We start from the raw sequence: 26766 nt of genomic DNA, 5'->3' as shown, positions 1-26766 counted from the left end.
CCTCTCTTTCCCTCTCTCTGAAAATAAATAAATAAAATCAATAAAAAATAAAGTGCATATATGTTTTAAGAAAGATTATTCTCAATAACTTCTTTATTAAAAAATGTTTGATGGTTTGACCCATCCAACTTGACTATCATGGGTATGAACTTGCAACTTTTAACATGTAGTCAGTCTTATTCTACCTTCTCTCAGCACCAACAAAATCCAAAGCAGCTCGTGAGGTGTTAACATGCGAGGATTAGTCCAATGATTCTGGTCACAATGCATTCCAGGAGGAGGTACCCACGCTACTGGAATTGGGCCATATGGTTTATTCTTACCTTCCCTGACTTGGATGACCAAATGGAACAGAATGAGGTGAGTGACTCTGATGGCCATTCCCTCTGTACATTCCTGGCCTTGTCTGGGAAAAAGGTCACTTCCCACACTGGAAGAGCTGGGGATGTCAGTTCTGAAATCTGACATACAGGTCTGGGGGTTGCAGTCACTTTTGCTTCCTTACTTGTTTCTTCATCTGAAGAAGAGAATCCCGAGAGATAATCAGAGGTAACTTGTCAAGGACCCTTTCTTTGGGTAACTTTCAAGGGTAACTTTCTTAGAGATCTTGTCCTTGTTCTCATTTTCAAAGCTAGCAACAATGAATGCATTGTATTTTTAAAAATTTTTATTGAATTTATTGGGGTGACATTGGTTAATAAAATTATATAGGTTTCAAGTGTACAATTCTATAGTACATCATCTGTATATTATATTTTGTGTTCACCACCCCAAGTCAAGTCTCCTTCTATCACCATTTATCTCCTCTTTCCCCTTTTCTACCCTCACCACCTCCCTTTCTCTATAGTAATCATGGTAATCACCACACTGTTGTCTGTGTCCATGAGGTTTGTTTTGTTTTGTTTTTTGCTTAATCCCTTCACCTTGTTTTTCTCTCCATACCAACAGCACACCTCACATGGGTTCACCCACAGAGTGAGCTTCTTTGGCAAGTCCAGGTCACTGTGTAAGACGCACCTGTTCTCACAATGCTTTCGTGATGTCCACATCAACTCTGAAACTTACTGCCACAAATGTATCTGTAGGCCTGTCCTTTTGATGGTTTTCCAGGATACCAGTGATTTTTAGATTTTTCTTGAAGTATTAGCATTAATTTCTCAGCAAACCTCTCAATTGCTTCTTTTTTGAACTTAATCATGTTTTTGAATTAGCCTTGTGAAAAAGAAGACAACTCAGCAATTTCACTCATCTTTCTGCTGTCACTTCCCTGGTGTTGTAAACTGGGTGCCCTGGCCATCTCCAGGCAAGGAACCAAGGATGCTGCCTCAGGGGACCAGCGCTTGTTGGCAAGGAGCACAGCGAGCCTAGTCCAGCTCCTGCTGCTCCTGCATTTTAGAGTGGCTTAAGTTTGCTAAATCCAAACATGAAAATTTCTGCAGCCTTGGAAAAGTGAGGTTGTTTTCATAGATGCCATTCTTACAGGCATGACTCTGCGTCACATATTTTTTATTTTTTCCATTTCAGTGTTCTAACATTTGAAGATCATCAAAGACAGATTGATTTGTTTATTCTTTTTTACAGGTATGTTAAAAAGATATTAGGATTACTCAATACCAGTATCATTTTAGATCAACTCTGAATTCTTGATAAATTTCTTAATATTTATAGTAGGGTGGGTCTTCTTGTCTGCTGAATTTTGGATAGTGATATATTCCTCTCTTAGTGAAGCTTTTAGGATTTTTAAAAAATAAAATATCAAGGATAAAGAAAACAGCATTAAAATGAAAAGGGAACCAACTATATGGGAAAACATATTTGCCAATGATACCTCGGACAAGGGTTTGTTCTCCCAAATATATAAAGAACTCACACGACTCCACTCCAGGAAGACAGTCAACCCAATTAAAAAATGGGCAAGAGACTTGAACAGACACTTCTCCATGGAGGACATACACAGGGTCCAGAGACATATGAAAAGATGCTCAGCATCACTAGTCATCAGAGAGATGCAAATTAAAACCACAGTGAGATACCATCTCACACCAGTCAGAATGGCCATCATAACCAAATCAACAAACAAATGTTGGAGAGGATGTGGAGAAAAGGGAACCCTAGTGCACTGTTGGTGGGTATTCAGACTGGTGCAGCCACAGTGGAAAACAGTATGGAATTTCCTGAGAAAATTAAAAATGGAACTGCCTTTTGACCTGGCAATTCCACTGCTGGGATTACATCCTAAGAACACTGAAACACCAATCCAAGAGAACCTATGCACCCCAATGTTCATAGCAGCACAATTTACAATAGCCAAGTGCTGGAAGCAACCTAAGTGCCCATCAGGAAATGAGTGGATCAAAAAACTATGGTACATTTACGTAATGGAATTCTACGCAGCAGAGAGAAAGGAGGAGCTCCTGTCCTTTGTGACAGCATGGATGGAACTGGAGAGCATTATGCTAAGTGAAAGAAGCCAGGCAGTGAGGGACAAATACCATATGATCTCACCTTTAACTGGAACCTAATCAACAAAAGAAAAAAGTAAGCAAAATAAAACCAGAGACATTGAAATTAAGAACAATCTGACAGTAACCAGAGGGGAGGTAGGAGGGGACAATGTGGGGAAGGGTTTTCAGGAACAACTACAAAGGACACATGGACAAAACAAAGAGAGGGGTGGAAGCAAGGGAGGTAGGTTTGGCTGGGGTGGGGGGCAGTGGTGGGGGGTAATTGCCAAGAACTGTAATTGAACAACACTAAAATAATTTGAAAAAATATCAAAACAAATGTGGGACTTTGATTAAGTGGTTCAGAGAAAAGAAATGAGTCATAGTGGGATGACAAAAATTATCCTGATGTTGAGGGTTTCATTCTACAGCTCAGAGAGTAGGATGATTCTGGAAATGGCCCTGGGACTGGTTGGGAAGGCCATGTTTCCCCAGCTCCCTCAGTTGTTTGTTGAGTCATTAAGGACTGCTAGTGTGGCCTTGTCAGAAGCCAGCCTAGGAAAAGAATCTTTGCCAAACCCATTTCCAGAGCTGAAACAGGGATGTTGACAGTGAATGTGACAGTTAAGTCATTCTTAAAACTTTTGGCTCAGTCATTCTTTTCAAAATTAATATACTTAAACAAAAATAAGAACAAATCTCTCCCACCTTGCTCTTGACCAATAAGAGGACTCAGAGAAATAGAAGAATCAGTCATCTTCACAAAATGAAACCAGGCCAAATGGACGGGTTCTAAGGGTGGCTGCCCACAGCTCTTGCCTCTGACAAAACTGCCATCTGAAGAGAAGATGCTTGGCTGAGGATCTGTGTCCCAGGCCATTTTCATGCACGCTGAAGCACACAGCAACTCACAGGGCTATATAATCACTAGCATTGTCATCTGGGCTTTCTGGCCCCAAATAAAATGACCTGACTCTGATTCTTAATTGTTGAGAAAGAGCACAGAAAAGAAATAAACATGTTATCCACAGGCCTTTGGGAACTGATCAAACCTGGGGACTGACACATAGGTAGCATATGAGAGGGGTGTGTGTGGCGGGGGGGCAGTTTGGGCAGACTTTCTTAACTTCACATGGCCTCTTCCCCACCTACCAAGCCTAATTTCTTCCTGTTCCCCTAAGGAAATGCCCCTCACCTTTATTTTTTGTTTCTTTCTTACTGCTTCACTGCTCCTTGCTCTTTATTTTAACATCAATTCAACAAACATTTGTTAGGAATCTTTAGACATTTATCCATTAGAGGTGGCATGATATAGCTGAAAGGTGGTTTTCAAAGGTTCTATCATGTACTAACTGGGTAACCTTGGACAAGAGATTTTGAGTCTGAGCACAGAATAAGAATAACACATTCTTTCTACTTTACATGAGAATATATTTTGTAAATTACTTTTAAAAATGTTTAAATTAATCTCTAAATGCCCCTAGAAGAGGGGAGTTAATAAACTAGTCTTTAGCCTTCTGGTTTGAATTTGTTTATAAGATGCATATGAATTTTTAGTTTAGAGTATAGTCTTGTTAGGATTTGAGTGTGTTAGAGAGGATATTCCAGCAGGGAAACTCGAAGTAGACAAAAAACATCAATGCACCTGGGTGAAGGAAAATTCTCTAAGGAGGAGCAAAGCGGCTGAAAGAGTAGGTGAAGGGGCCTCAGATAATACTTTGCCAGCTTTGTTTTTTCTGTGGTCAGGCCCTGATTGTCAGTGACCTGGATACACAGTGGACTGTGGCCTCCAGGCAGAGCTGCTTAGGTTACCCAGGACAAAGGCCATGCATCCGGCCAAGCAAACTGCCATGCTGTAGCAACTCCAAAGTCATTCGTTCTTGGGGTTCTTAGGCCTCGAGGTTGGGAATCGGTTCTCTGGGGCTCGCCAGTTTGAGTTAAATTGATAAATATATGTTATAAAGGGCAATTCTTTATGGCAAAATGATTTGATGAAACTGATTTATCATTGAGTTGTATTTTTGTGTGCATTCTGGAAAGGCCATGGAGTCAGGCACCTCAGGTTCTGGTTTCAACTCTGCCAGCTGTAGTGCCTTAGGACAGCGATTTTCACCCCTTTTCATCTCACCGCATACATATACTAATTATGGAATTCTGGAGCACATCAAAAAATATATTTTTTGCCAATCTGACAAAAAAAGAGTTATAATTTTGATTCATTCACACCACATGGCTATTGTTGTATAAGCTGTTGTCATTTTTTTATTTGACAATCTAAGGGAAAAGAGGTCAGGGCCCCTGACTAAACAGTCAGGTATTTGCATGTCTTGAAAATTCTTGCGGGCACACAGCTGTGCCTACCATGGAACATCAGTTGAAAATTGCTGCCTTAGGCAAATCACTCAGCTGCTTTGTCCCTTAGAAGAGTCTGGTGAATGTGGTCCTTTCTGAAAGTGTAATTCTTGGTTTACTTGCATCAGAATGTCCAGGGGTACTCTTTAAACATTCCTACCTATTTCCTAAATCAGGTGAATCAACTCTGGGGATGAGGCCCCAGAATCTATATTTTAATAAAGGTCCCAGGCCATTACCATGCACACAGAGACCTATTGGATGGGACCATCAACAGGATCTCTTCCTACTGTAAAGTTATATTAATTCTGATGATCTAAATTTTAGTTAGCTTTATTTTTCCATGAACAAAGCAAAATTAACCAGAGGAAGAAAATGACATTTGCTAATAACCTACTATTTGTGTGGTGTTGTGTTTTGGGCCTTTTACAGATTGTCTTATTTTTCTGCATAATAAACCTTTGAGGCAGATACTATCATCACCACCACAGTATGCATAGATTCAAAGTTGGTACTCTGTACAAGCTTCTAATTATAGAATGAATAAGTTAGGGATATAATGTATAACATGGTGACCATAGGTAACAATATTGTAGTGTATATTTGAAAGTTGCTAAGAGTAGATTTTAAAAGTCCTCATCACAAACACACACACAAAGTGTAACATGTGAGGCGATGGATGCCTTAGCTAACCTTGTTGTGATACTCCTTTTTCAGTATAGGCATGTGTAAGATCTCTACGTTGTACACCTTAAACTTATACAACGTCGTACGTCTATTGTATCTCAGTAATGCTGGAAACAAAAATGTTGGGACTCTGATTTCAAAGTGATTCACTGTGCCCTGTTACAGCGAGAAACTACAAAAGAGCTTATGGTAATTTATAAGCTCCAGGGTTTATAGGAAGGATATTGTATACCTATAAACAAGGTAAGGCATTGGTATTTTGTGAAAGAAGATAATATAGTGGGAAGGATCCCTAGATATCACCTGTCTCCTTTATCTTATAGGCACTGAGGCCTATGAGAGTCAAGTGTATTTATTACTTAAGAGCATACACCAAATAGAGATGTGGAGCATAGAATGTAGACGTGGACATGCCTGGTTTGAGGCTCAGTTCTACCAGTTGCCATTTTGTGACCATAGGGCTGAGGAAGGAAGACCTTGCAGAGATGAAGAGCTGAGTCATACAGAGTGAGTAGAGTTTGCTGGATGGTGTAGGGGTTCAGAACGGGCCTTCCCAAAATGCACCACTTTCACATGTGAATTATTTTGACCAGACAGCACACTCATGAGTAACTTTTACCTCTCCCTTAAAGAATTTAAATTAGGGGCCTTGCCCATAAGAGTTGTCACTGGAAATAACTTTTTATGACCTATTTACAGGGCAGGGCAAGCTTCTAATTTCTTAACATCTGCTCCTCTTATCACCCTGCAATGACCCTTTGAAGCCCCCAAGGCACCTTAGCCCATTCTTAGCTCAGAATGCCATCTATACCTCATTTTAACTTTCTCTCCCTGAATCCCTCATGTGTGTGGGGTCTCTTACTTGCTCATGTATGTAGGGTTCCCATTCATATGTATTAAATTAAATAATTTAATGCATATGAATTGGGTGTCATTTTGCAAACCAGAAGTTTGTGGGTTTGATTCCCAGTTAGGTCTCATGCCTGGGCTGTGGGCCAGATCCCCAGCTGTTGGCATGTGAGATGCAACCAAGCAGTGTTTCTCTCGAATATTAATTTTTTCATATGTATAAATTAATTAATTCATATGTATTAATTAAATTTGGTCATTTTCTCTTGTTAATGTGTCTCATGTCTATTTAATTAGTAGACCAGCTGAAAGAACCATGAGGGTAGAGAGGTAAGTTTCTTCCACCCCACCACAGTGAGCAGGCATTCCCGACAGAGGAAATGAGGGTATATCCAAAGAGAGAGCTATGAGAGGGACAGAGCCCTTCATGGAGGAGCGGATGCAGGTGCATGTAGCCAGAGCACACAGTGCTTATGGGGGAGGGAAGTAAAGATAGGGGTGCTGGAGGAAGGAGGAGTTACTTTGCCTCTGGGAGAGACAACTTCATTGCCAGATTTTTTTTCTTGCTATTTTACTATTACTTGGTATCAATAATATACCCAAAGAGGTGGGACTGATGTAGCTCAATGGATTGGGTGTCATTTTGCAAACCAGAAGTTTGTGGGTTTGATTCCCAGTTAGGTCTCATGCCTGGGCTGTGGGCCAGATCCCCAGCTGTTGGCATGTGAGATGCAACCAAGCAGTGTTTCTCTCGAATATTAATTTTTCTCTCCCTCCGTTTCTCCCTTCCTTGCCCTATTTTTAAAAATAAGTAAATAAAATCTTTAAATAGATACACCCAAAGAAGGTTGAGTTGCTACAAACTCTAGGGAATGTGTCTTTGTCAGCAAGGTCTCCCATACTTTGCAGTCTAACAAACAAGACCAGGCGGGGCCTGGGGTTTTGCTGGTCACATGGAGTCCCTTCTACTTCCCCTGTGACCTGTGTTCTCTGCAGCCCAATGTCCAGCAAGGCTGTCTTGGGCAAAAAAGCTCTGGGTATGGTTAGAAAATATTAATAATAGCTACCATTTCTATGTACCTGGCATTATTCTAACTGTTGAATGTACTAATTTATTTAATCCCCACAAAAACCTTATGACGTAAGCACCACCATATTTTTCTTTTCTCAGCTTTTCAAAAGTTTTTTTTTTAAGGGAAGTATAGCATACATATAAAAAACTATATGTAAATGTACAGTTTAATAAATTTTCACACATATAACTAGCACCCAGAACAAGAGAAAGAAAATTACCAGCACCTAAAAGGCCTCTTGAGGCCCTATACAGTCACGAGTCCTCCCCATTCCCCAAAGCAGGGGTCCCCTAACCTCCTGGCCTTGGGCTTGTACTGATCTGGGCCTGTTAGGAACTTAGCTGCACAGCAGGAGGTGAGCTTGAATGTAATGTCCTTGAATTATCCTGAGACCATCCGCCCCACGTGGGCCCATGGAAAAATTATGTTCCACGAAAACCGCACCTGGTGCCAAAAAGGTTGGAGACTGCTGCCCCAAAGCAACTACTATCTTTACTTCTGAGAGCAGAGCTTAGTTTGCTTGTCTCATACAATATTATTTGGATACAGCTGCTTTCACTTGCATTTCACTGCATGTAGTTATAGGTCTGTTTATTCTCTTATTGCTATGAAATATCCTCAGTCTTTTATTTTGAAATATTTTAAGCCCCAGAAAAGTTGAAAAACTAGTACAATGAACACCCAAATAACCTTCACCAAGAACATGAAGAAATATTATTACCGTATTTTGCCATGTATAATGTGCACCGTTTGCCCAAATATTTTAGGGAAAAATAAGGATGTTCATTATACATGGGTAGTGATTCTGTATCTATGTGTTTTTAATTCTTTTATTTATTCGCTTATGCATTAAAAGTGTAACTCTAGAAAGTAATATTGATGTCTGAATGCAAAATAATACCCTGGAATATGATACTTGGTTTTGTTTCTAAATATAAATATATAAATAATTGAATTAGAAATTAAAATGTAAGATTTTTTTCCTGAACGTTTGGGCCAAAACTGTGGGTGCTCATTGTACACAGTAAAATACAGTACGTATTTCAATTTTATAGATGAGGGAACTAAGACAGATAGAATTAGGTAACCAGCCCTGGTCATGCCTCTGGAATCTAGTCAGCCTAGATGCTGCTAAGTCAAACATAAAACTGTAGATAAGTCCTGTGACTTTTCTGAGGCTGTTTCTTCATTGTTAAGATGGAGTGATAACCCCCATTCCATTGAGTTTCCAGGCTGTTGTGAGGTTCATATCTGAGGAACATGCGCAAATGCTTTGTGAAGAGTAAAAAGTGATGGTACCCAAAAGAGGTACTGGTTAAAAATGCAGGTTCACCTGGGCTTCAGCCCTGTAGACCCTGATTCAGTACATCTGGGATAGAAAGCAGAATGTTTAACAAATGTATAAAGGACCCACGGACAAAGTGAAAGGGGGGTGGGATTGAGGGTAGGAGGTGGAGGTGGGTGGGGCGGGTGCGAGTGGTGGGGGGAAATAGAGACAACTGTACTTGAACAATAAAAAAACAAAATAACAACAAAAAACACGCTAGGTGATTCTGATGGACTAGTTCCCCTACCAAACTGAAAAAACACTGCTGTAAAACGATGGTTCTCTAAAGAGTATCAAAATAACCTGGAGGATTTAGGTATTATTCTTGCCACTAGCTCTACCTTCTCACAGACTCAGGAAGATGAGTTTATGTGCAGAATTTGGTGCTTCATCCTCTGTGAGATTACAGAATTTTTCCTCAATATTAGTTCCTGGAGCCCCCTTCTTAACAAATGTAAGTAATAGAAAAACAAAAGGAAGTTGCTTATCCTTAAAGAGGACAAATGACTCACAGGTTTGTTTTTTTTAAGGGAAAGATGGAGGCATTTGTAGGTGAAAGGGCAAGTCTTGCAAAATAAGAGGTCAGATTAGTGAAAAGTAAAAAAAAAAACAACAAAAAACCCATCATTACTCAAAATTCCGCACATTCCTGTGCCATAGAGCAGAAGTTAATTAATGATAGACACACCAAATACCTGCTCAGAACACCAACAAAGCTAGAACACCAAAAACAAAAGAAAAAAAGGAATAATTTGATGCTTAAAGTATTGAGGCTGTCAATGTGGTGGGGGGAACATTTCTGGGCTTCCTAACATTTATAGTTTAGCATTGTATTTTATCTTGAATTACATGGGGAGTGGGGAGAGAAATGCCGAAACTGTTTTTCCTTGCTGAGGGCCTGTAGATTGTAGATGTATTCAGTCGTGTATAAGGGACACATTTTTAATGATTCAATTTGGAGCTCTAACAGTGTCCAGGTGCATGCAACATTAGTTAAGTAACTGAGGAGAATGCCTTTGAGGGCTTTTCACAATGGCACGCAAAACAGGTGCCCCGGCTTTAGCTCCTGGGCCGCCTCCCCTAGCTCCGCGTTCTGGAGGCGGAGGACCTGGCTACCACCTCCAGCGCCAAGAAGACGCCCAGGAGGCCGAGGCCCGCGGCACTGTCACCTGGAGCTTCCCCCGCCACTCATTAGGGGAGAAGTTCACAGAACACCTACTCAGCTCCGGGCGGTTGCTCAGCCTGTTTGCTCAAATAACCAGGTCGAAGTTGGGAATTCTACATAAGAAAAACAAAAACAAAAAACTGAGACTCAGGTGTTGATTTGTTTCTTTTAAAATAAACTAATGCATAGCCCACGACTTAAAAAAAAATAGTCATAATAAGCATAGGCAGCTGTCAGCCCGGAGTGTATCGCTGAGAAAAAAAAAAGGGGGGGACGGACCCAAGGTATTCAGCGTCCCTCTTGGACATTCCGATTCAGCTTTAAAATAGGAATGTGTATGAAGAATAGACTTCAAAGTCAAAAGAGCAGTGAAACGAATCTCTATAGGTCCGACATCGGGTTTGAATTTTACAAAACTTTACAAATTGTTTGACAAAAATAAGTCTAGAATCATTGTTTCCACTTTTTAAAACAGTTCTATTTTGAGGGCTAATGGTTTAGAGCGATTCCACACCGCCGTTGGCAGAAACCCCGGAGCCCGCCAGGGCGCCGGCCTCATCTTGGCCACAGGCTTCCCAGGGTCCCAAACTCAGGCAGAGCCCCCAAGTCAGGCAGAACAAGCCTCCCCCAGACAAGCGGGCACGAGAGAGGGAAAGTGTCCAGGGCAACTTTGGGCCTTGTGCGCTGGGCGTTCCGCGTCCCCGGCCGCTGTCACGTGTCGCGAGGGGCGGGGCGGGCCGGAGGATATAGCCAGGTCCGCCCGCCCGGCTCTTGGAACGCGGTAGGGGTTGCTGGAGCCGGGGTGCGGGTGTCGCCGGATCTTCGCCTCTGGGCTGCGGTCGGTCGGTGAGTACGCGCCCTCTCTGTGCCCAGCGAGCTGGCCCGGGCCCCCCCACGGGGCTCCGGGCTGGACGGCGTGGGGTGGAGACCGGTGGGGTGTGCCCCTCTCCGTGCCCTGCTGGGAAGGGCGGCCCTGGGCCTGCGCCTTCAACCCTTGCTTTTGGTAGTTGAGTCTTCTTTTCTGCAAGCTGCTCTGGCGCCGTTGTAGTTTCTTGGCTTGGTTGCGGGGTAACAGTTTTCATTTGTCGCGAAAGAACACTATTTAAAAGGAAATGCGTTACAATATCGTCTTAACGCAGAATTTTATGGGGTACGCAGTGGCAGCGGAGCAATCGGTGCCAGCGCCCGACTTCCCCTTCAGCGCCTTCTTACTCATTTCTTGTAGAAGTGGGACCCTTGGTGGCCAGAGAGTGAACTGATTGGCCCAGAAGTACTGGCCCTCGGCCTGTGCTGCCTCTTGCTAACTTCCCAGCTCTGTTGCTGAGCAGTGAGGCAATTTTGTGTTGGTGTGGGTCGTTGGAAACACGAAATTTACATTTAAAGCCGTTCTGAAATGTTTCTCTATTCCTGGGAGCACCTCTTTCCTCCTATGCTTAATCACCATCAAACTAGTTTCTTTGACAAGGAGGAAATAAGCCCCTCCCGGCGACCGCCTCACTCCCACCCCCCTGCTCCAATTCGGTAAACCTGACTGTCCAAAATGTCTTCTGCTTGAAATCTCTCTTTAGTTTTAACATGGATTTTAACTTGGTTAGCATTTTTGTGAACAGATGTCCCCCTTCAAAAGGCATTTCTATTATCCTGGTGAAGAAACAAAAGTATCAGCAACTTTGCTTTTCCCTGCAGTGTTTTCTCTGAAAATTTTACACAGGAGCTCTGAAACTTTGCCTGAGGTGTTCCCCCGGGGGAGAGGTCTCAGAGCTGGAGGGTGGGAAGAAGTGCAGAAGAATAATTTCATCTTGTGTTTGAATCTACTTGAAATGAGCATTTGCTTAGGCTGGGGAATGAATCTGGAGGTCTTATGCTAGTGTTCTGAAATAAATTTCTCTTCCACAGCTTTCTTTCTCCACGAAGAAAAATGGTATCTGCTGCAGTTGATCCACAGCCGGTATGAATTTTAAATAGCTGTTTCTTGATTCCTTTCCCTCCCCGAGTGTTTTGAGAAGTTAATTTTTTCCTTCGTGGTTGCAGAGCGTGGTGACTAGGGTCGCCAACCTACCCTTGGTAAGCTCCACATATGACCTCGTCTCCTCGGCTTATGTCACCACAAAGGATCAGTATCCTTACTTGAAGTCTGTGTGTGAGATCGCAGAAAAGGGTGTGAAGACCATCACATCGGTGGCTGTGATGAGCGCCCTGCCCATCATCCAGAAGCTAGAGCCACAAAGTGAGTTCTGATTCCCCCTCAAGACTTAGTTCAAAGGACCTGTTAGGAGTGAGCCTGGTACTGGTTTGAATATGGTGAATGCCAGCCTAGTGCCCTGAGCACACAGTGGCAGTATCGGGAATCTTCAGCCTTTCCTGAGGCACATACAGCCTTTGTCTAGAAACTGCTGGATGACCTTTGTTGTTATAGAAGGCCCACTTCATATCAATGGTAGATATTCATGATAACTTCTTAAAAATCCTCCACAGATGCGTCTATGTTGGCAGCTGAAGTCACAAGCAGAGGCAGTGTATAAACTGAAATTGATGACTTTGGGACCAGACAGTGTACATGAACTGCTTTAAAAACAAACGATAACATCTTATTGAGATACAATTAACATAACATCCAGTTCACACACTGTATGTGTGAACTACATACAGTTCATTTTTTTTTTTTTTTAGTATATTCAGGACTGTGCAGGCATCGCCACAATCAATTTTAGAACATTATTATCACCCCAAAAAGGAACATCATACCAGTTTCTGTTCAGATGATGAAAAAGGTCCGGGAATGAGATGGCTGATAGTTGCACAACATATGAGTACTTCATTCCTTTTTACTGTGGAATAATATCCATTGTGTGGTTAGATCATATTTTATTTATTTACTCATCAGTCGGTTGACATTTGGCTGCTTTATGGTGGTAAGAATAATGAATGATTCTGTGAACATCTGTGTATAGTTTTTGTGTGGACACATGTTCTAAGTTCTCGGGTATCTGCCAGGAGTGGAATTGCTGGGTCATATAATTCCTGTTTCAGCTTTTGAGGAACTAGACTGTTTTCCAAAGTGGCTTATCATTTTACATTCCCACTAGCAGTGTATCAAGGTTTTCTGTCTGAGCCCTTTGGAATGAAGGTTTAAATCAATCCCCCAAATGGTTAAGTCGTGGACTTTCTGGAGTAAAAAGAACCTTTAGAGACCAGTTTTCTAGCTCTGCGACTTCCCCGATGAATTTAGGACTAGTGCTTGGCTTGGTCATTATTAGGGGGAAGCTTGGACTAAAATCTAGGCCTTGTTAGGGAGACCCAGGGTGCTGTTAGCATAGCCATTTCCTATTGCCACATATTGAATTAAGTTTTGGTAGGGGTTGGACTAGCATGGAAATGCTAATTTTGAGAGTTCTCAGATACCTTATTCCCTGAGTGAGGGTTCAGGTGAAGCCTGACTTCTCTTCCCATTAAGTTTAGGAGCCAGTGGATGAGGAAGAAGTTTCTTAGCCAGCTTCCTACTTGGCTTGTCACTCCTCCTGCCTGCTGTTCCCCCATCCCCTTATTTCCTTGTCAGAAGAAAGTTGCCAGCAACCCGCTGAGCCTCTTCCTGTCTGAGCTAGAGAAACTAGGCAGTGCATGATGTGATAAGTGAAGGTCAGCATTCTTGCTGTTTTTTATAACTAAATATTTAAGGTATGATAATATGTATTCATCCTACACCTACACTGGTAACATTTTCCCCATTTGTGATTCTTCTAGTTGCTATTGCCAATACCTATGCCTGTATGGGACTGGACAGGATTGAGGAGAAACTGCCTATTCTGAATCAGCCAACAAATCAGGTGAGCTTGGCACAAGAAGGCTGAGGCTTCCCCCCTCATGTGTTTTCCTGTTCTGTCTGTTTAGTCTAACTGGTTCTCATGTGGTGTTTGGTAAATGCAGAGATGGTATATAGAACCTTTTCTCACTTGATGTCTGAGAGCACACCCAGTAAGATGAAGGAACAGACATGTCTGCCTGTAACATCTTGATAGATTTTATATGTTTACCTCATTTGTTACTCCAACAACCCTTGAATAGTGGCAGGTAGGGCAAATATACCTGATGAGGCTCATCAGTTCTTAGTGACTTGCCCAAGACCTAAAGCTAGAGAGTGAAAGGGACCGATTCCTTCTTTAACTCTTCAACTATGCTGACTTAGGTAAGATTTTCAATATGTATTTATGCCCTTGTTTCTCTCCAGCCAAGTGATCTGTTTTTCTACTTGTAGGTTGTTGCCAATGCCAAAGGTGCTGTGACTGGGGCGAAAGATGCTGTGACGACGACTGTGACTGGGGCCAAGGATTCTGTGGCCAGCACGATCACTGGAGTGATGGGCAAGACCAAAGGAGCGGTGACTGGCAGTGTGGAGAAGACCAAGTCTGTGGTCAATGACAGCATTAACACAGTCATGGGGAGTCGGATGATGCAGCTGGTGAGCAGTGGAGTAGAAAATGCACTCACCACATCAGAGCTGCTGGTAGACCAGTACCTCCCTCTCACTGAGGAAGAACTAGGTAAGTGGATTTTTGTCTTGAAATAATGTATATCTTAAGTTAATCTTTTAAATTATAAACAAAAAAATTCACCTTTTTCATACTAAATATGCAGTTCCTCAGCCATCATCTCAGTCGAGTTTTGGAACATTTCCATCATCCTAAAAGATCCTTCATGCCTGAATATCCATTATCTCCCTCAGACAACCACTAACCTTTCTATCTTCATTGATTTCCTTTCTTAAAGTAATCTTAAGTTTCACATTGAATCATACATAATAAATATTGAAATTTTAGGAGAAATTAGCCTAGAGAAATATTCTCTACAAATAGATAGTCTTAATGGAGTGCTTTGCAGAATCATTGAACATTTAGTGGCTACTATATGCCAGGTACTGTGTTGTTGCCCAGGAAGCTTGCTCTGGTGGGATGACAGGTTTATCTACACACATATCAGATGCATTGATAAATTCTGGGTCGTCAAGCCCAGCAGTAGACATGAGCTGTCTTGGGAAAATGAGTGTAAAATTGCTAGGTGGGTTAATAGAATCAACAAAATCAAGATCCAGGTTAGAGTCCTGGCCTTGTCACTTACAGCTTTGATCCCTTATGGTTTTTGTTCCTTCTTTCTAACTTCAGAAAAAGAAGCAAAAAAAGTTGAAGGATTTGATACAATTCAGAAGCCAAGTTATTATATTAGGCTGGGATCTTTGTCTACCAAGCTCCGCTCACGTGCCTATCAGCAGGCTCTCAGCAGGGTGAAAGAAGCTAAGCAAAAAAGCCAAGAGACCATTTCTCAGCTCCATTCCACTGTTAAACTGGTGAGTAGAACTTCATTTAAAGATATCTGAAGTGAGTTCATTTATCTCAAGGGATGAAAGTACATGCAATCACTTGATTCAAGAATTTTTAATTTTAACTTATGAACGACCCAATAGGAAAATGGGTGAAGAGTATACAGACAACTCCCAGAAAAGGGAGTTTAAATAGCTGAAATATATGAAGTGTTGTTAATCTTACTCTGAAGGGTCAAATTACAGTGACCCTCTCTTCCTAACACACTGGCAAAGTATGATGCTGTGGGCAATGGTGTAGAGAAAGAGGTGTCCTTGTGGACTTCTGGATGATTTGAGGGATGGTTGTAGGGAAATTATAAACACACCTATGCCTCGGTGCTTACTTTCCGAAATTTGTCCCACAGGTATGTATGTTTGTTTAGAGTTGCATAAGACTATAAGACTATAAACAATGCATGCCAACTAATGGGCAACTAATTAAATTGTTACATCACAAAAGACTATTGTGTGGCTGTTAAAGATTGCCAAGTTACGGGACAGTATGTACTGTACTGCCATTCTTGGAAGGGAAAAATGGGAGGCTGACCACAGGGAAGAGGAAGATTGAATTCCTTTCTCTTTTGTAATTTTTCTTATATTTTACACTAGAGGTAAACTGGAGGTAAATTTGGAGACAGTGGTTTATAGTTAAATAGAGGCAGCAAAGAACTATGATTACTTGATAATAAATAACAATGATGGCAGGGATTGTTGTCCTTCAACTCTTATGGATATTCTTGGGTTTTTATGTTGTGTGATTTTCATCACAGATCTGAGAACAGGCTGACATGAATGTCTGACCAGTTCCTTTGTGTTATTTCAATATGCTCTAGATTGAATTTGCCAGGGAGAATGTTCATAGTGCCAACCAGAGAATTCAGGATGCTCAGGACAAGCTCTATCTGTCCTGGGTGGAGTGGAAGAGAAGCGTTGGCTACGATGATACTGATGAATCCCACTGTGCTGAGGTAAGACGGATGGGACATAGTCACGCACGACAGTTCCAGAAGAGGTTCTACCAGACTTTTATTTCAATGTTCCCGTTATTCCTCTTAGAATACTATTCTCCAGCAAAAGTTTGAACAGAAAAACAAAGTTGATGAGAGAAAAACCAAACAGTGCAGTAACTTTAATAACCTACAAATATGCATATTGCCCCTAAGGTATACAGCCAAATGAGAAATATGGGCCTTGCCCTCAGTGCAGACTAACAGGGGATACAGGCATTTTTACTGTCATGGTGTTTTTTGACAGCATAAAACCGGGGCTCTGAGACTGTGTAGGAAAAGTACCTAACTTACTCTGGAGTGAGGGTGGGTGAGTCAGGTGACTTCCTGGAAGAGGTGTGTTCAGCTGGGACTGAGTGGGAGAATAAACTAGGTGAAAGGGCAGTAAGGGGACTAATGTTCCAGATAGAAGAAATAGCGTGTTATAGTCCTCAAAAGCAGTTCTTTAGGTCCAGAAGCTAGTATACATATCTGTGAAATGTGAATAAAAATACTGCTGCTACACTCAGGATTGTGATGAGGATTGTAAAAAGTTGAAGAATCCACATATATGGTGAACATATAACTAGCATACTGTAATTGAACTAATTCATGCGTAGCGTTGTTGGGTTGACTGCTAATTTTAAATTTGTGTTATTTTTAGCACATTGAGTCACGTACTCTTGCTATTGCCCGAAACCTGACTCAGCAGCTGCAGACCACGTGCTCCACTCTCCTGTCCAACATCCAAGGGTTACCGCAAAACATCCAAGATCAGGCCAGTCACTTGGGGGTGATGGCTGGAGACATCTACTCAGTGTTCCGCAATGCTGCGTCCTTCAAAGAAGTGTCTGATGGCTTCCTCACTTCTAGCAAGGGACAGCTGCAGAAAATGAAAGAGTCTTTAGATGATGTGATGGATTATCTTGTTAACAACACACCCCTCAACTGGCTGGTAGGTCCCTTTTATCCTCAGATAACTGAGTCTCAGAAAACTAAGGACCGAGGTGCAGAGAAGGGCACAACCAGCCAGAAGGCCCAGCAGACTGAGCGCAAAACACAGTAATCCTGACCCTGTCACCAGTGCATGGTGCAACCAGCCAGATGACACCTTCTGTTACGTTAAAATTAACCCAGTAGACAACTCTGAATTGAGGAAACAGCTAGCTAGAAAAAGGTCCCTTCATTATAGTCATTTCCAACTGGATTAAGATCTTTAAAGTTTCTGGCATTGGCAGATGAGCTCTTTTGCTTACCTGGCTGGTGTGAAAAGAATGATAGACTGGTCAGAGCCTAGTCAGAGATTACAAAAAGTTCCATTGCATTTACTGTCTCATTCTGTTGCCACTGTCGCTGTCTGTTTGCATTGAATAAAAACACATTCATGTGGGCTGTTGTATGAAGTGGGTCTGCTCCAGTTTGCTCTGAGCAGGCCTCATCCCTGGTTTATCACATGCCGCATTCTTATACAACTTTAGGGCTTTTGGTTTTGTTTCATTTTATTTTCATTTTGTTTGGACCCTTGTGAGTTCAATAAAATTCACTACGGAATAGATCAGTTTTATGCTATGTGTTCCATGTGCTTTGTGTGTTGCTTTCTTTGAGCTGCTTGGCCTGCATGACAGGGTTGTTAATACACATACATGAATTCCAATGGCCTATTAGAGGGAATTTGGCAGTATAATAACATTGGAAGGCTAATGTCAAAAATGGAGTGTGTGATGACAGATTTTAAACAAGTGAAAAGCTAATGTGCATATAAGAATTTTACTGGTGACAGTTGCCTTCATTGGCCCATTTAATGGATCCCTTGAGAAGGTTTCTAAGCCAGCAGAAGGACCTCCTCATGACTGACTGCCTTGCTGAAAAGGAACCAAGCCTGAAACTAGTCAAGTAAATGACTGTTTGCATCAATCTCACATACAGGCAGCAGGCATTTCTCGCCAGTGGGCCATTTAAACTGTGACCCCTGAAGTGAGATTGTTTAATGTCCAGTTTCAGCTGGACTAACTGTTGCCACTAACTTTCCAAGAAAGTCACTAACAGTTGTTGGTAAGAAAGGCTCAGTGTGTCCAACTTTTTGGTGTCTCTGGGCCACATTGGAAGAAGTTGTCTTGGGCCACACCTTAAATACATGGTGACATGTAATCACAAAAAAAATCTCATGTTAAGTAAATTTACAATTTGGTGTTGGGTTTCATTCATAGCCATCCTGGGCCGCATGTGGCCCACAGGCTATAGGTTGGAGACCCCTTAGAAGATCACGTGAGACTAATCAGGAATAAAAAGACTTTGGACCTCTGTAGAAAAGGGCTCATCTTAACCGCCTGCCTAGGGTGTTCAGACTTCTAGTCCCTTCAATGTTGATCAGCTACTTAGGAAATACAAATCTTATAAAAAAGCTGCAGGATGCCAAACTTTCAAAAAAAAGTCATAGAATTTGTAAGCTAGAACTACATGCCCCTACCTGTCCTTACTATAACATTACTATAAGGTTAGCAAGGCTGCCCTTGAATAGAACCGAAGTCAAAATCAAATTTGTCTCTTTCTATCCTGGTTTACCTCTTCCCATGAAAACAAGGAAGCAGCACAAAACTTTACATGCACTGGTGTAAATGAGTCTCTCAAAACAGTTATAAAGCTAATTTTTTTTTCCCCTTGAGTTAACGCCAGGAATCAGTAAACAGATGAGTTGAATTGAAGGGTAGGGTCTCAGATTCTTGAAGCTAAGGAGCTTGTGGTTTCTGGGAAGATGGGACTGTCATGCTTTATGGGCTTCAGGAATAGAGCCTATCCATTCACTTGCCTGCCTGCCCCCAGTGACTGGCAGTTTCTAGAGCCTCTAAATTTTTATTTTAGTTTAAATTGAACATGACCTTGCCCCTCTTTACCTCAAAACTCCAAGGCTAGCATTTTGTGGTTTACTCGAATTGGTTGAAAAATTCATATGCTATAGCTTTCTTATCAGAACATAATCTTTTGCATTTTCCCGTTATATGAGTTATAGTGCCAACTGAATTGCTTGTGAAAAGGAGACATTTCAAAGCTATTCTTTATGAGCAAGACAATATGAAGGAGACCTCTTGGCTTCTAGAAGAATACCACTAGCCCTTGCTTTTTGCCATGAGCTATGCACACTTGTGGTTTTGGCTTTGTGTCTGAAGTCTGTGCCTCAGCATATTTCATTCTATTGTCGACATGTCTCAAAATTTCTGGTGTTCTTGCATCTTAAACTTTATTGTATAAATTGGCAGTTTTAGTTTAACAGACTTTTCCCCAAGGAGGGCAATTCTTTTGAGGGGAAAAAAGGTAGGCCTAGCACAGTAACTGTGGCAGATTTTTAAACATTTAGCAGCATGAAGCCTGTCATGGCGTGCCTGAATGTTCAAGGATGTGTTTTCCTTTGTGTGTAATAATAATATGGACTTAATGGTTTATTCTGGATGAAAAAAAAAAAATCAAAGGAACGTTTATATCTTAGCCTTGGTTTTCCATCTGTCATAAAATTAGTGATGCCTCAACAGATGGAAGTGAAGTGTCTGAGGATGGGCTGTCTTTTTCTGTTTGTGCATGAGTGACAAGGGGACCCCATCTATGGGACAGTGGCATGTAATTAATTTGCTAGTTCAGGTGTGAGCATATACTCTAAGATCATGATTAGTAAAATATTTTCACTTTGTTAAGGCATAGATATTGGAAAACTAAAAACATTAAAAGGGAAAAATCTAAAATTTGGTTTGCCTGAGATACCTATTTTAGAGTATCATTTAGCTCATGGAGGTGGCAGTGAGGGAAGGAGGAACAAGAAACAGGGTAGATATTTGTGTGTATATCTATCAGGTGTGGAGGGATGGAAAGGAGGGCCTCTTGCCAGCCTCATGGACCTTCCTGGGGCCTCATGGACTTGGACTAGGTCAGCTGGGCTTTGTCCTGAGCCAGTTTCAGGAGTGACCCAGCACTGAGGCCTGCATGGGTGTCGGTCTTGTGAGATGTCCCTGCTGTATAAGTCAAAGTATTTATAGCTTTAGTATCTTTTTTTTTTTTTAAGATTTAATTTATTTATTTAGAAAGGGAAGGAAGCGGGAAAGAGAGGGAGAGACATCGATGTGTGAGAGATGTATTGATTGGTTGTCTCTCACACGCCCCCAACTGGGGACCTGGCCTGTAAACCCAGGCATGTGCCCTGACTGGGAATCAAACCAGTGACCTTTTGGTTCACAGGCCGGCACTCAATCCACTGAGCACACAGCTAGAGCTACAGCTTGTATCTGAAAGAACAACACCTTCATGATATAGGTGTCCACATTCCCAACTGTTATTCTATATTTTCACAGTCACCATGTAGTAAGAAAAAGATATTGAATCATCCCACTGTTGAGTATCTTAAGTTTCAAGTCTGACCTGTAGCAGCCCACTTCATCTGAATGATGGAGATCCTGGAAAGGTAATAGCATCAAACCATTCAAAGAGAAGAATAAGTCTCTTTAGGCTCAAGGTCAGCGTAAGCCAAAGACATGTTTTATGGTGTCTTCCCTGTTCTCCTTGCTTACCTTTTGAGATTCTGAGGCCGCTGTCCCATGTGTTAGAAGTTACTGATTCCTGGAAGAAATGGTGTCAACTGGACCCTCACTGGGATAGGCCCAGGTCATATTTCTGGGGCTGGTGAGGGATGAGGCCTTCTCGATCACCATCCAGCTGGGGCTGAGCTCAGCTGAGAGGCAGGGGCAGGGTACTCAGGTGGTAAAGGCTGAAAAGGAAAATCACACCCTCAATTGGTGCTGAGGTGGTGAGAAGCAGGCAGCTTACTGTTTGTGAGGTAGCTGAATAATACATCTTTACTTAAGATTGTCAGTAAGATGAGTAAGTGAAATGATAGGAAGGCAGTGTGAAAGGCAGATGTTGGAGGAGGTGGGACAGTTGCTTGGGATTCTTTCATGCTTACTTTGCTTAAATGGGGCTTCCAGATTAGAGGGAAATGGATTTTAATGTAATGAAAGTCTTTGAATCTCACAGGGGAGACTAGTCTTGATGTAGAATGGACCTTTTAAGTTATCTGTCTTGGTACTGTTTTTATGAAAGTGCTATTTGAGAGAGTCATATAAAAGATATTAAAGCCACATCAGAATATGTACATTTTGAGCTAACACTGACAAAATCTATTAATAATTGGTGCACTTATTGGTTAGAGACAATGTGAATATGTAGGTAGTTACATTATTATATATATGTACTGCATGAAAAATGATTCGATTCGATACCTAGTTGCTAATAGTATAAGGCATGAACTCTGCCCTGCTGAGAATGTAAACACCAGAAACTGTTCTCAAGAGACATGAAAGTCTTAGGTGGAAGCTTGGTGATGAATATTCAGGTAATATACTGGTATTATTTGTCCATCACCTTTAATGGCCCCAGGTTGCTAATTTTTAAGTTTCCTACCTTTATTACAAAATTAACCTGCAAAATATGACATTTCAACATAAGTCTGTACAGAGTAACAATTTGAATTTTAAGTTTTATTGACCAAAGTGAAGGAGAACACTAACTGAAGTTATATCTCTTCTTAAGAAAGTAGTAAAGAGTGTTATTGACATTTTACAAAAGTAATGAACAGATTAAATTGTACTTCTGTGTGAGTATCAGTGATGAAAAATGGTTACCATTTAAATTGTTTTGATTTGGCTTGGGTATTTACTTAGGAGTGGAATTGCTCATGGGTTATACGGTCACTCTATGTTTATCTGAGGAATGGCCAGACTGTTTTCCAAAGTGGCTGCAGCATTTACATTCCAACCACCAGGGTATGAAGGTTCTGATTTCTCTGTGTCTTCACCAATACGTGTTATTTAACTTTGTGATTCTAGCTAACCATTTAAATTATAAATGAATAAGCATTGATGTTGAATAGTGTAAATCAAGAGCTTTTTCTTTTTCATTGTCTATATAGGTTGAAGAAAAACCCAGCTAAGGAGGTAGCTAATGTATCTATCAATTTGACTCCCTTATATAAAGAGGCCCAAGTAAGCTCTCAGCATGGACAAAACCATATCATCTTCCCCTGCCTTTTCTGTCTATGCCAGGAATTAACTGGGAAGACTGATAAAATGCAGATTCCTGGGTTCCACCACCTGAGAATCCAGTTAGTAGGTCTGGAGGTAGTACCAGTGATCCGTACTTTTAAAAAGCAACACCTCCTGCCCCCCAAAAAAACTCATCCTAGTGATTGTACTGCAGGTGATCCACTACCCACACTTTGAGGAGCAAAGGAAATAGGAAACAAATTATATTAACTTGAAACAACAATAAGGATAGGTTACCTGTAGTCCCTTCTCTCCAAACAAGACCCTCAGTGTGGGCTCCATAAAGGTCTTATTTTAAAGAGACCTACTAGTGATGTATCTGCTTAAAGGAATCAAATACAAAGGAATTAGCATTGACTAGTTAAAAGTTGTACAATGGGTACCAAGAATCACTTCAATTTTGTTGTGATCAGTGCCAACTTGTTCCATAGGCTCAGAGTTCTAATGACTTCCACTGCTGCTTCTTAGCTGAGGATAAAACATTGGTACAAGAGGGTCTTCCTACTATAGGGCATGGGGTGCGCCCCACTCAAGCTGTATCAAATTGTTCAGGTAAAGGGTAAAGAGAGAGTAGTAAAGCAGAACCAAGATGCTACAGGCCCTGTAACTTGCAAGCACATAATCAAGTTGAATACGCAGCCTATTTTGGATGGGAAGAGATTTCTGTTAAACTCTCAGTAGGGTTGGTCTTACATATTTGGTGTTAGAGCTAATCATTACCTCTTGCATTATCCTTTTATGGCCCTCTACATAGGAATTACTTCTTTACAAACAAACTAAAATTTTAGATTTTCTTTTCACTTCAATATTTCCTCAATAATTATTCTGTACTTCAGAATAAATCAATTGTCCTGATTCTGTGTCATGTTTACCAGCATTGCATGCACACTTACCTTAACTAGTGAATTAAATTCCCACAGATGGTGTTTTTATTTCTGTAGTAGCCTCTCCTAGCCAGGATCCCAGGCCACCACTAGCCTTCCTTTATGCAAATTAGAAAATGGTGCCTTATCCTCAACATGTTAGTGCCACCTTCTGGAAAGTCGTGATAAATACGCCAATCAATGAAGTCTGTGACAGGAAAGGTGCATACTGTGGGTGTTTGGTGAACAACCTGCAAATGTACACAGGGACCAGGGAATCCTAGCACGGTCACTTGGTTTTCTTGAAAAGATTGTACTGTTGCTTTCTTGTCCTTTTCAGGGAGGGACTATGGTTATCTCATGAGTTTCAAAGTAAAGCATCAGATCCTGAGTTTGACCTCCACCACTGACAGGCATTCACAGCTCTTAGAGACTTCTATACTCCTTTGATACTATTCAGGACAATGAAAAAGAGATTTATTTTATAAATCTGTGAAATGAATTCTGCCACATTTCTAAAAGCCCCGTGGAGGTTGTCAGGTACAACCACTACATTTTAAACTCACCATTGGAAACTCGCGATAGACTGTGGCTACCTCCCAGCTGTCTGGTCCTCTCCCATTTCCTTCACAGCCCCGATTCATGTGGCCCTCCTAAATCAGCTTAGGGACTAGAGGTACTTTTTTTGGGGGGGTAGTGGTGATGGAAACTTTTCTCTTAAAACTCGGAGTGTGAAATTTCCAACATTTGCAAAGAACTCTATTTTAGGCCTATAGGTGACTTTGAAGGTTTTCGTGCTATTTAAAGGACTAATGAGAAAAGCTACTCTTTGTTGAGCACCTTTTATAAACTAGGTTCATACTACCTTTTTTCTTCACCTGCAACCCAATCAGTTTGGTATTTTCCTCACTTGACAGGTGAGGAAAGAAGTAGAAGAGATTCATGGCAAGGTGGGGATTTAGCACAGTGTCTTATTGCCGTCAAAGTGTGTGTGTTTTTTCTGTTCTAGCATTCTAGGCCTGTGCTAGAAGAAAGCTGTAGCTTGTTTTCTTGTTTGGGGCCTAGAAAATCCTTCTGCCTATATCTTCTTGTGCTGTAGCTTCCTGTTCCATTTTTACATTTATTAAAAACAAATAAAGTGATATTGGATGTTAAAGTATACACTAACTAGGAATAGTTCAGGATAGAAAGCTAAGCACAGTATGCTTTTAACCTAAAAAGTATAAAATTTCAATTGTTGACTTGTCTGGCTAATGCTCTGAGTCCATTTGGATAAATATTGCTGATTTTTGTGGATGTCAGATTGTATATTATCTTTGCAGAGTGAACATTTATGAGTAGCTTTAGGATGCAGTTTGATCTCCCCAGACTCAAAGCCTCAGGAACAAATGGTGGAAGTTTGTGCCTCAAACCAGGAAGTTCTCTGAGCACCTGGGTTCTTAGGGAAAAGTGCAGTGAAGGCCACAGTCGGGTGAGGGGGCCCAACGACCAGAGCAAGATTATTCTTGTTTGTTATTTTAAGAAATTGTGGTGAAATATGCGTAGTATCAAATTTACCATTCAAGCCAGTTTTAAGCATACAATTCAGTGGCATTAAATACATTCACAATGTTGCACAACCATCACCACTGTCCATTCCCAGAACTTTATCCTCATCCCAACCAATACACCCTATACCCATTAAACAATAACTTCTCATTTCCCCTCCCCCTCTGTTTTTTGATAGATTTTTTTTTTTTTTTTTAGTTTCTTTTGTCTCTATTAAGTAATCAGGTAATTTTTTTTTCCTTAGCGATCAAGGTTCCACCCTTTAGTAATTTATTATACCTTAGTAATTTTCTGCTTCTAATCTGCTTTTGGCTAAGAAACATCACTTAGCTTCTCAAAATTGTATGTAAAGTAAGAATTAATAGAACTTCTTATCCCTAAAAGCCTTTCCAATGAAGAGAAGAGCTATGACTTTGATGGCTATTTCAACTAGTAAAAGACCCTTTGGTTTCTAGACACTTCCTGGACACTTCCCAAAGGGTTTACATTATTGGAAGTCAGGCTTATGAAAAAGTGGAGCATTGTTTTGTTTCTTTTAGTAACTATTCTAGGAAAGAGAGGAAGGAGGCAGGGAAGGAAAAAAGTAAGGAAAAGATTGAATTCATTCTAATCAGAAGTTCTGTTATTCATTCAACCTAATAGCTAATATGCATTGTTCTTTTTAAGAGAATAATAGATTAATAGATAGAAAAATAATCAGAAATGCCTTATATCTTGTATTTTCAAAAAAGCTTTCATTTAATAAGTCCACCACTAGTCAGGATCCCTTTAAAGAGAAGTTTCCTTGGTGCTTTTAGGGTATGAGTGAATTTGGGGAATAAGGGTATAAAATAGCTCGTCAGAAGGCACAGCTATAGACAAAGTAAGGTTCACCCACATACAGCAAGTAATGTCTCCATGAGCTCACCTGAAACTGCCAGCTTGCTTTATTAGTGTTTGTTTTAATATCCAAGATTCCTCTTTTACAGGTATTTGACTTCACTGCCATAGACTTGACATCTGAGACTGATGAAATTCCAGATATTATACCTTTGGAAGAAGAGGATGAATCAGGTCATTCACATGCTAATAACCCTGAGTCCACTCAGGGTGAAATGTTGAAAAACTAACAAGAAAACACTTCTTTGGCTGAATACAAAATTTGAGTCACTTAAACTCCATATTTGTTCACATATTATTCCTGTGGCTTTGGGGATTAGTCTATTTTTAATATAATCTTTCAAATTTTAATCATTGAAATGCCTATAATAAAAATTGGTCTATATAATCTTGAATCATTGTGCATGTGTTTGTATTAATATAGTGAATGTGTGTGTGTTGTTTTGCCTCCCAGGATTCATTTCTGCTTCTTCTAGTAACAGAACCTCTGTGTCTTTTGGGGGGAAGGATGTCTCAGCGGGTATGCTGGTCAAGGTTCTTTTGCCTTCCCTTAGCCTAGGGGTGGATGTATGACTAAAAAGAGATCAACTGGGAGGAAGCATATCATGATGGGTAAAGGCTTCGACTCGGGTCTAATCTTGGCTCTGCCGCTTACTAGCTGTGTGACCATAAACAAGTTACTTAATTTCTGTGTACCTCAATTTCTTCATCTATAAAATGGAGATAATAGTAGGCTTATCATGAAGAATCAATGAATTAACATTTGTAAATACCTTAGAGCAATACCTGACACAGAGCAGTATTATTGAAGTATCAGTTAAGTAAATTAATGGTCAACCCAGTAGTGATAAACATCCCTCGTGTCCAGATTGTAATTTTGAAATACTTTTCTCCACTAAAAGAAATTAGGTCTTCATGGAGAAATCCCTGATTCTAGGTCTGAGGAAATGTACAAAATGAGCTTTGAACTTTTTGCTATTGCTGATAAAAGGAAGCTAATTTGAAGAGGTCCCCATTGACCAAAGATGGGCAATTTTGAACTTCAATAAGGATAATAGTCTCAATAGATTAAACTCCATCAAATGTGAGCCCTATCAAATATTCAAATACATCATTACATACATAAGAAATCTAATTGGTCACCTTCAGAAGATGATAGT

At 40.9% G+C, this 26766-nt stretch overlaps 1 protein-coding gene and 1 pseudogene across 2 annotated transcripts; one reads left to right on the top strand and one right to left on the bottom strand.

Annotated features, from left to right (window-relative positions):
* Positions 1-159: 159 nt before the first annotated feature.
* On the bottom strand, positions 160-11113 carry LOC112302809 (protein BTG3-like; annotated as a pseudogene).
* PLIN2 (perilipin 2) lies at positions 10630-26001 on the top strand. 2 transcript variants are annotated; one of them, XM_024558381.3, is made up of 9 exons: positions 10630-10743; positions 11794-11845; positions 11929-12124; positions 13639-13721; positions 14150-14435; positions 15054-15235; positions 16084-16218; positions 16901-17191; positions 25696-26001. In XM_024558381.3, exons 2-9 carry the CDS (start codon positions 11816-11818, stop codon positions 25834-25836), a joined length of 1344 nt encoding a protein of 447 aa, XP_024414149.1. In that variant the 5' UTR covers positions 10630-10743; positions 11794-11815; the 3' UTR covers positions 25837-26001. The 2 variants fall into 2 exon arrangements, with proteins under 2 accessions (XP_024414149.1, XP_024414150.2); XM_024558382.3 differs by lacking the exon at positions 25696-26001 and having other exon boundaries at positions 16901-17789.
* Positions 26002-26766: the final 765 nt, after the last annotated feature.

Source organism: Desmodus rotundus, chromosome 1 (assembly GCF_022682495.2).
Source record: "Desmodus rotundus isolate HL8 chromosome 1, HLdesRot8A.1, whole genome shotgun sequence".
In the NCBI taxonomy this organism is placed as follows: domain Eukaryota; kingdom Metazoa; phylum Chordata; class Mammalia; order Chiroptera; family Phyllostomidae; genus Desmodus; species Desmodus rotundus.
The sequence above is the reverse complement of the archived record's forward strand: the minus strand, read 5'-3'. Positions and strand labels throughout refer to the sequence as shown.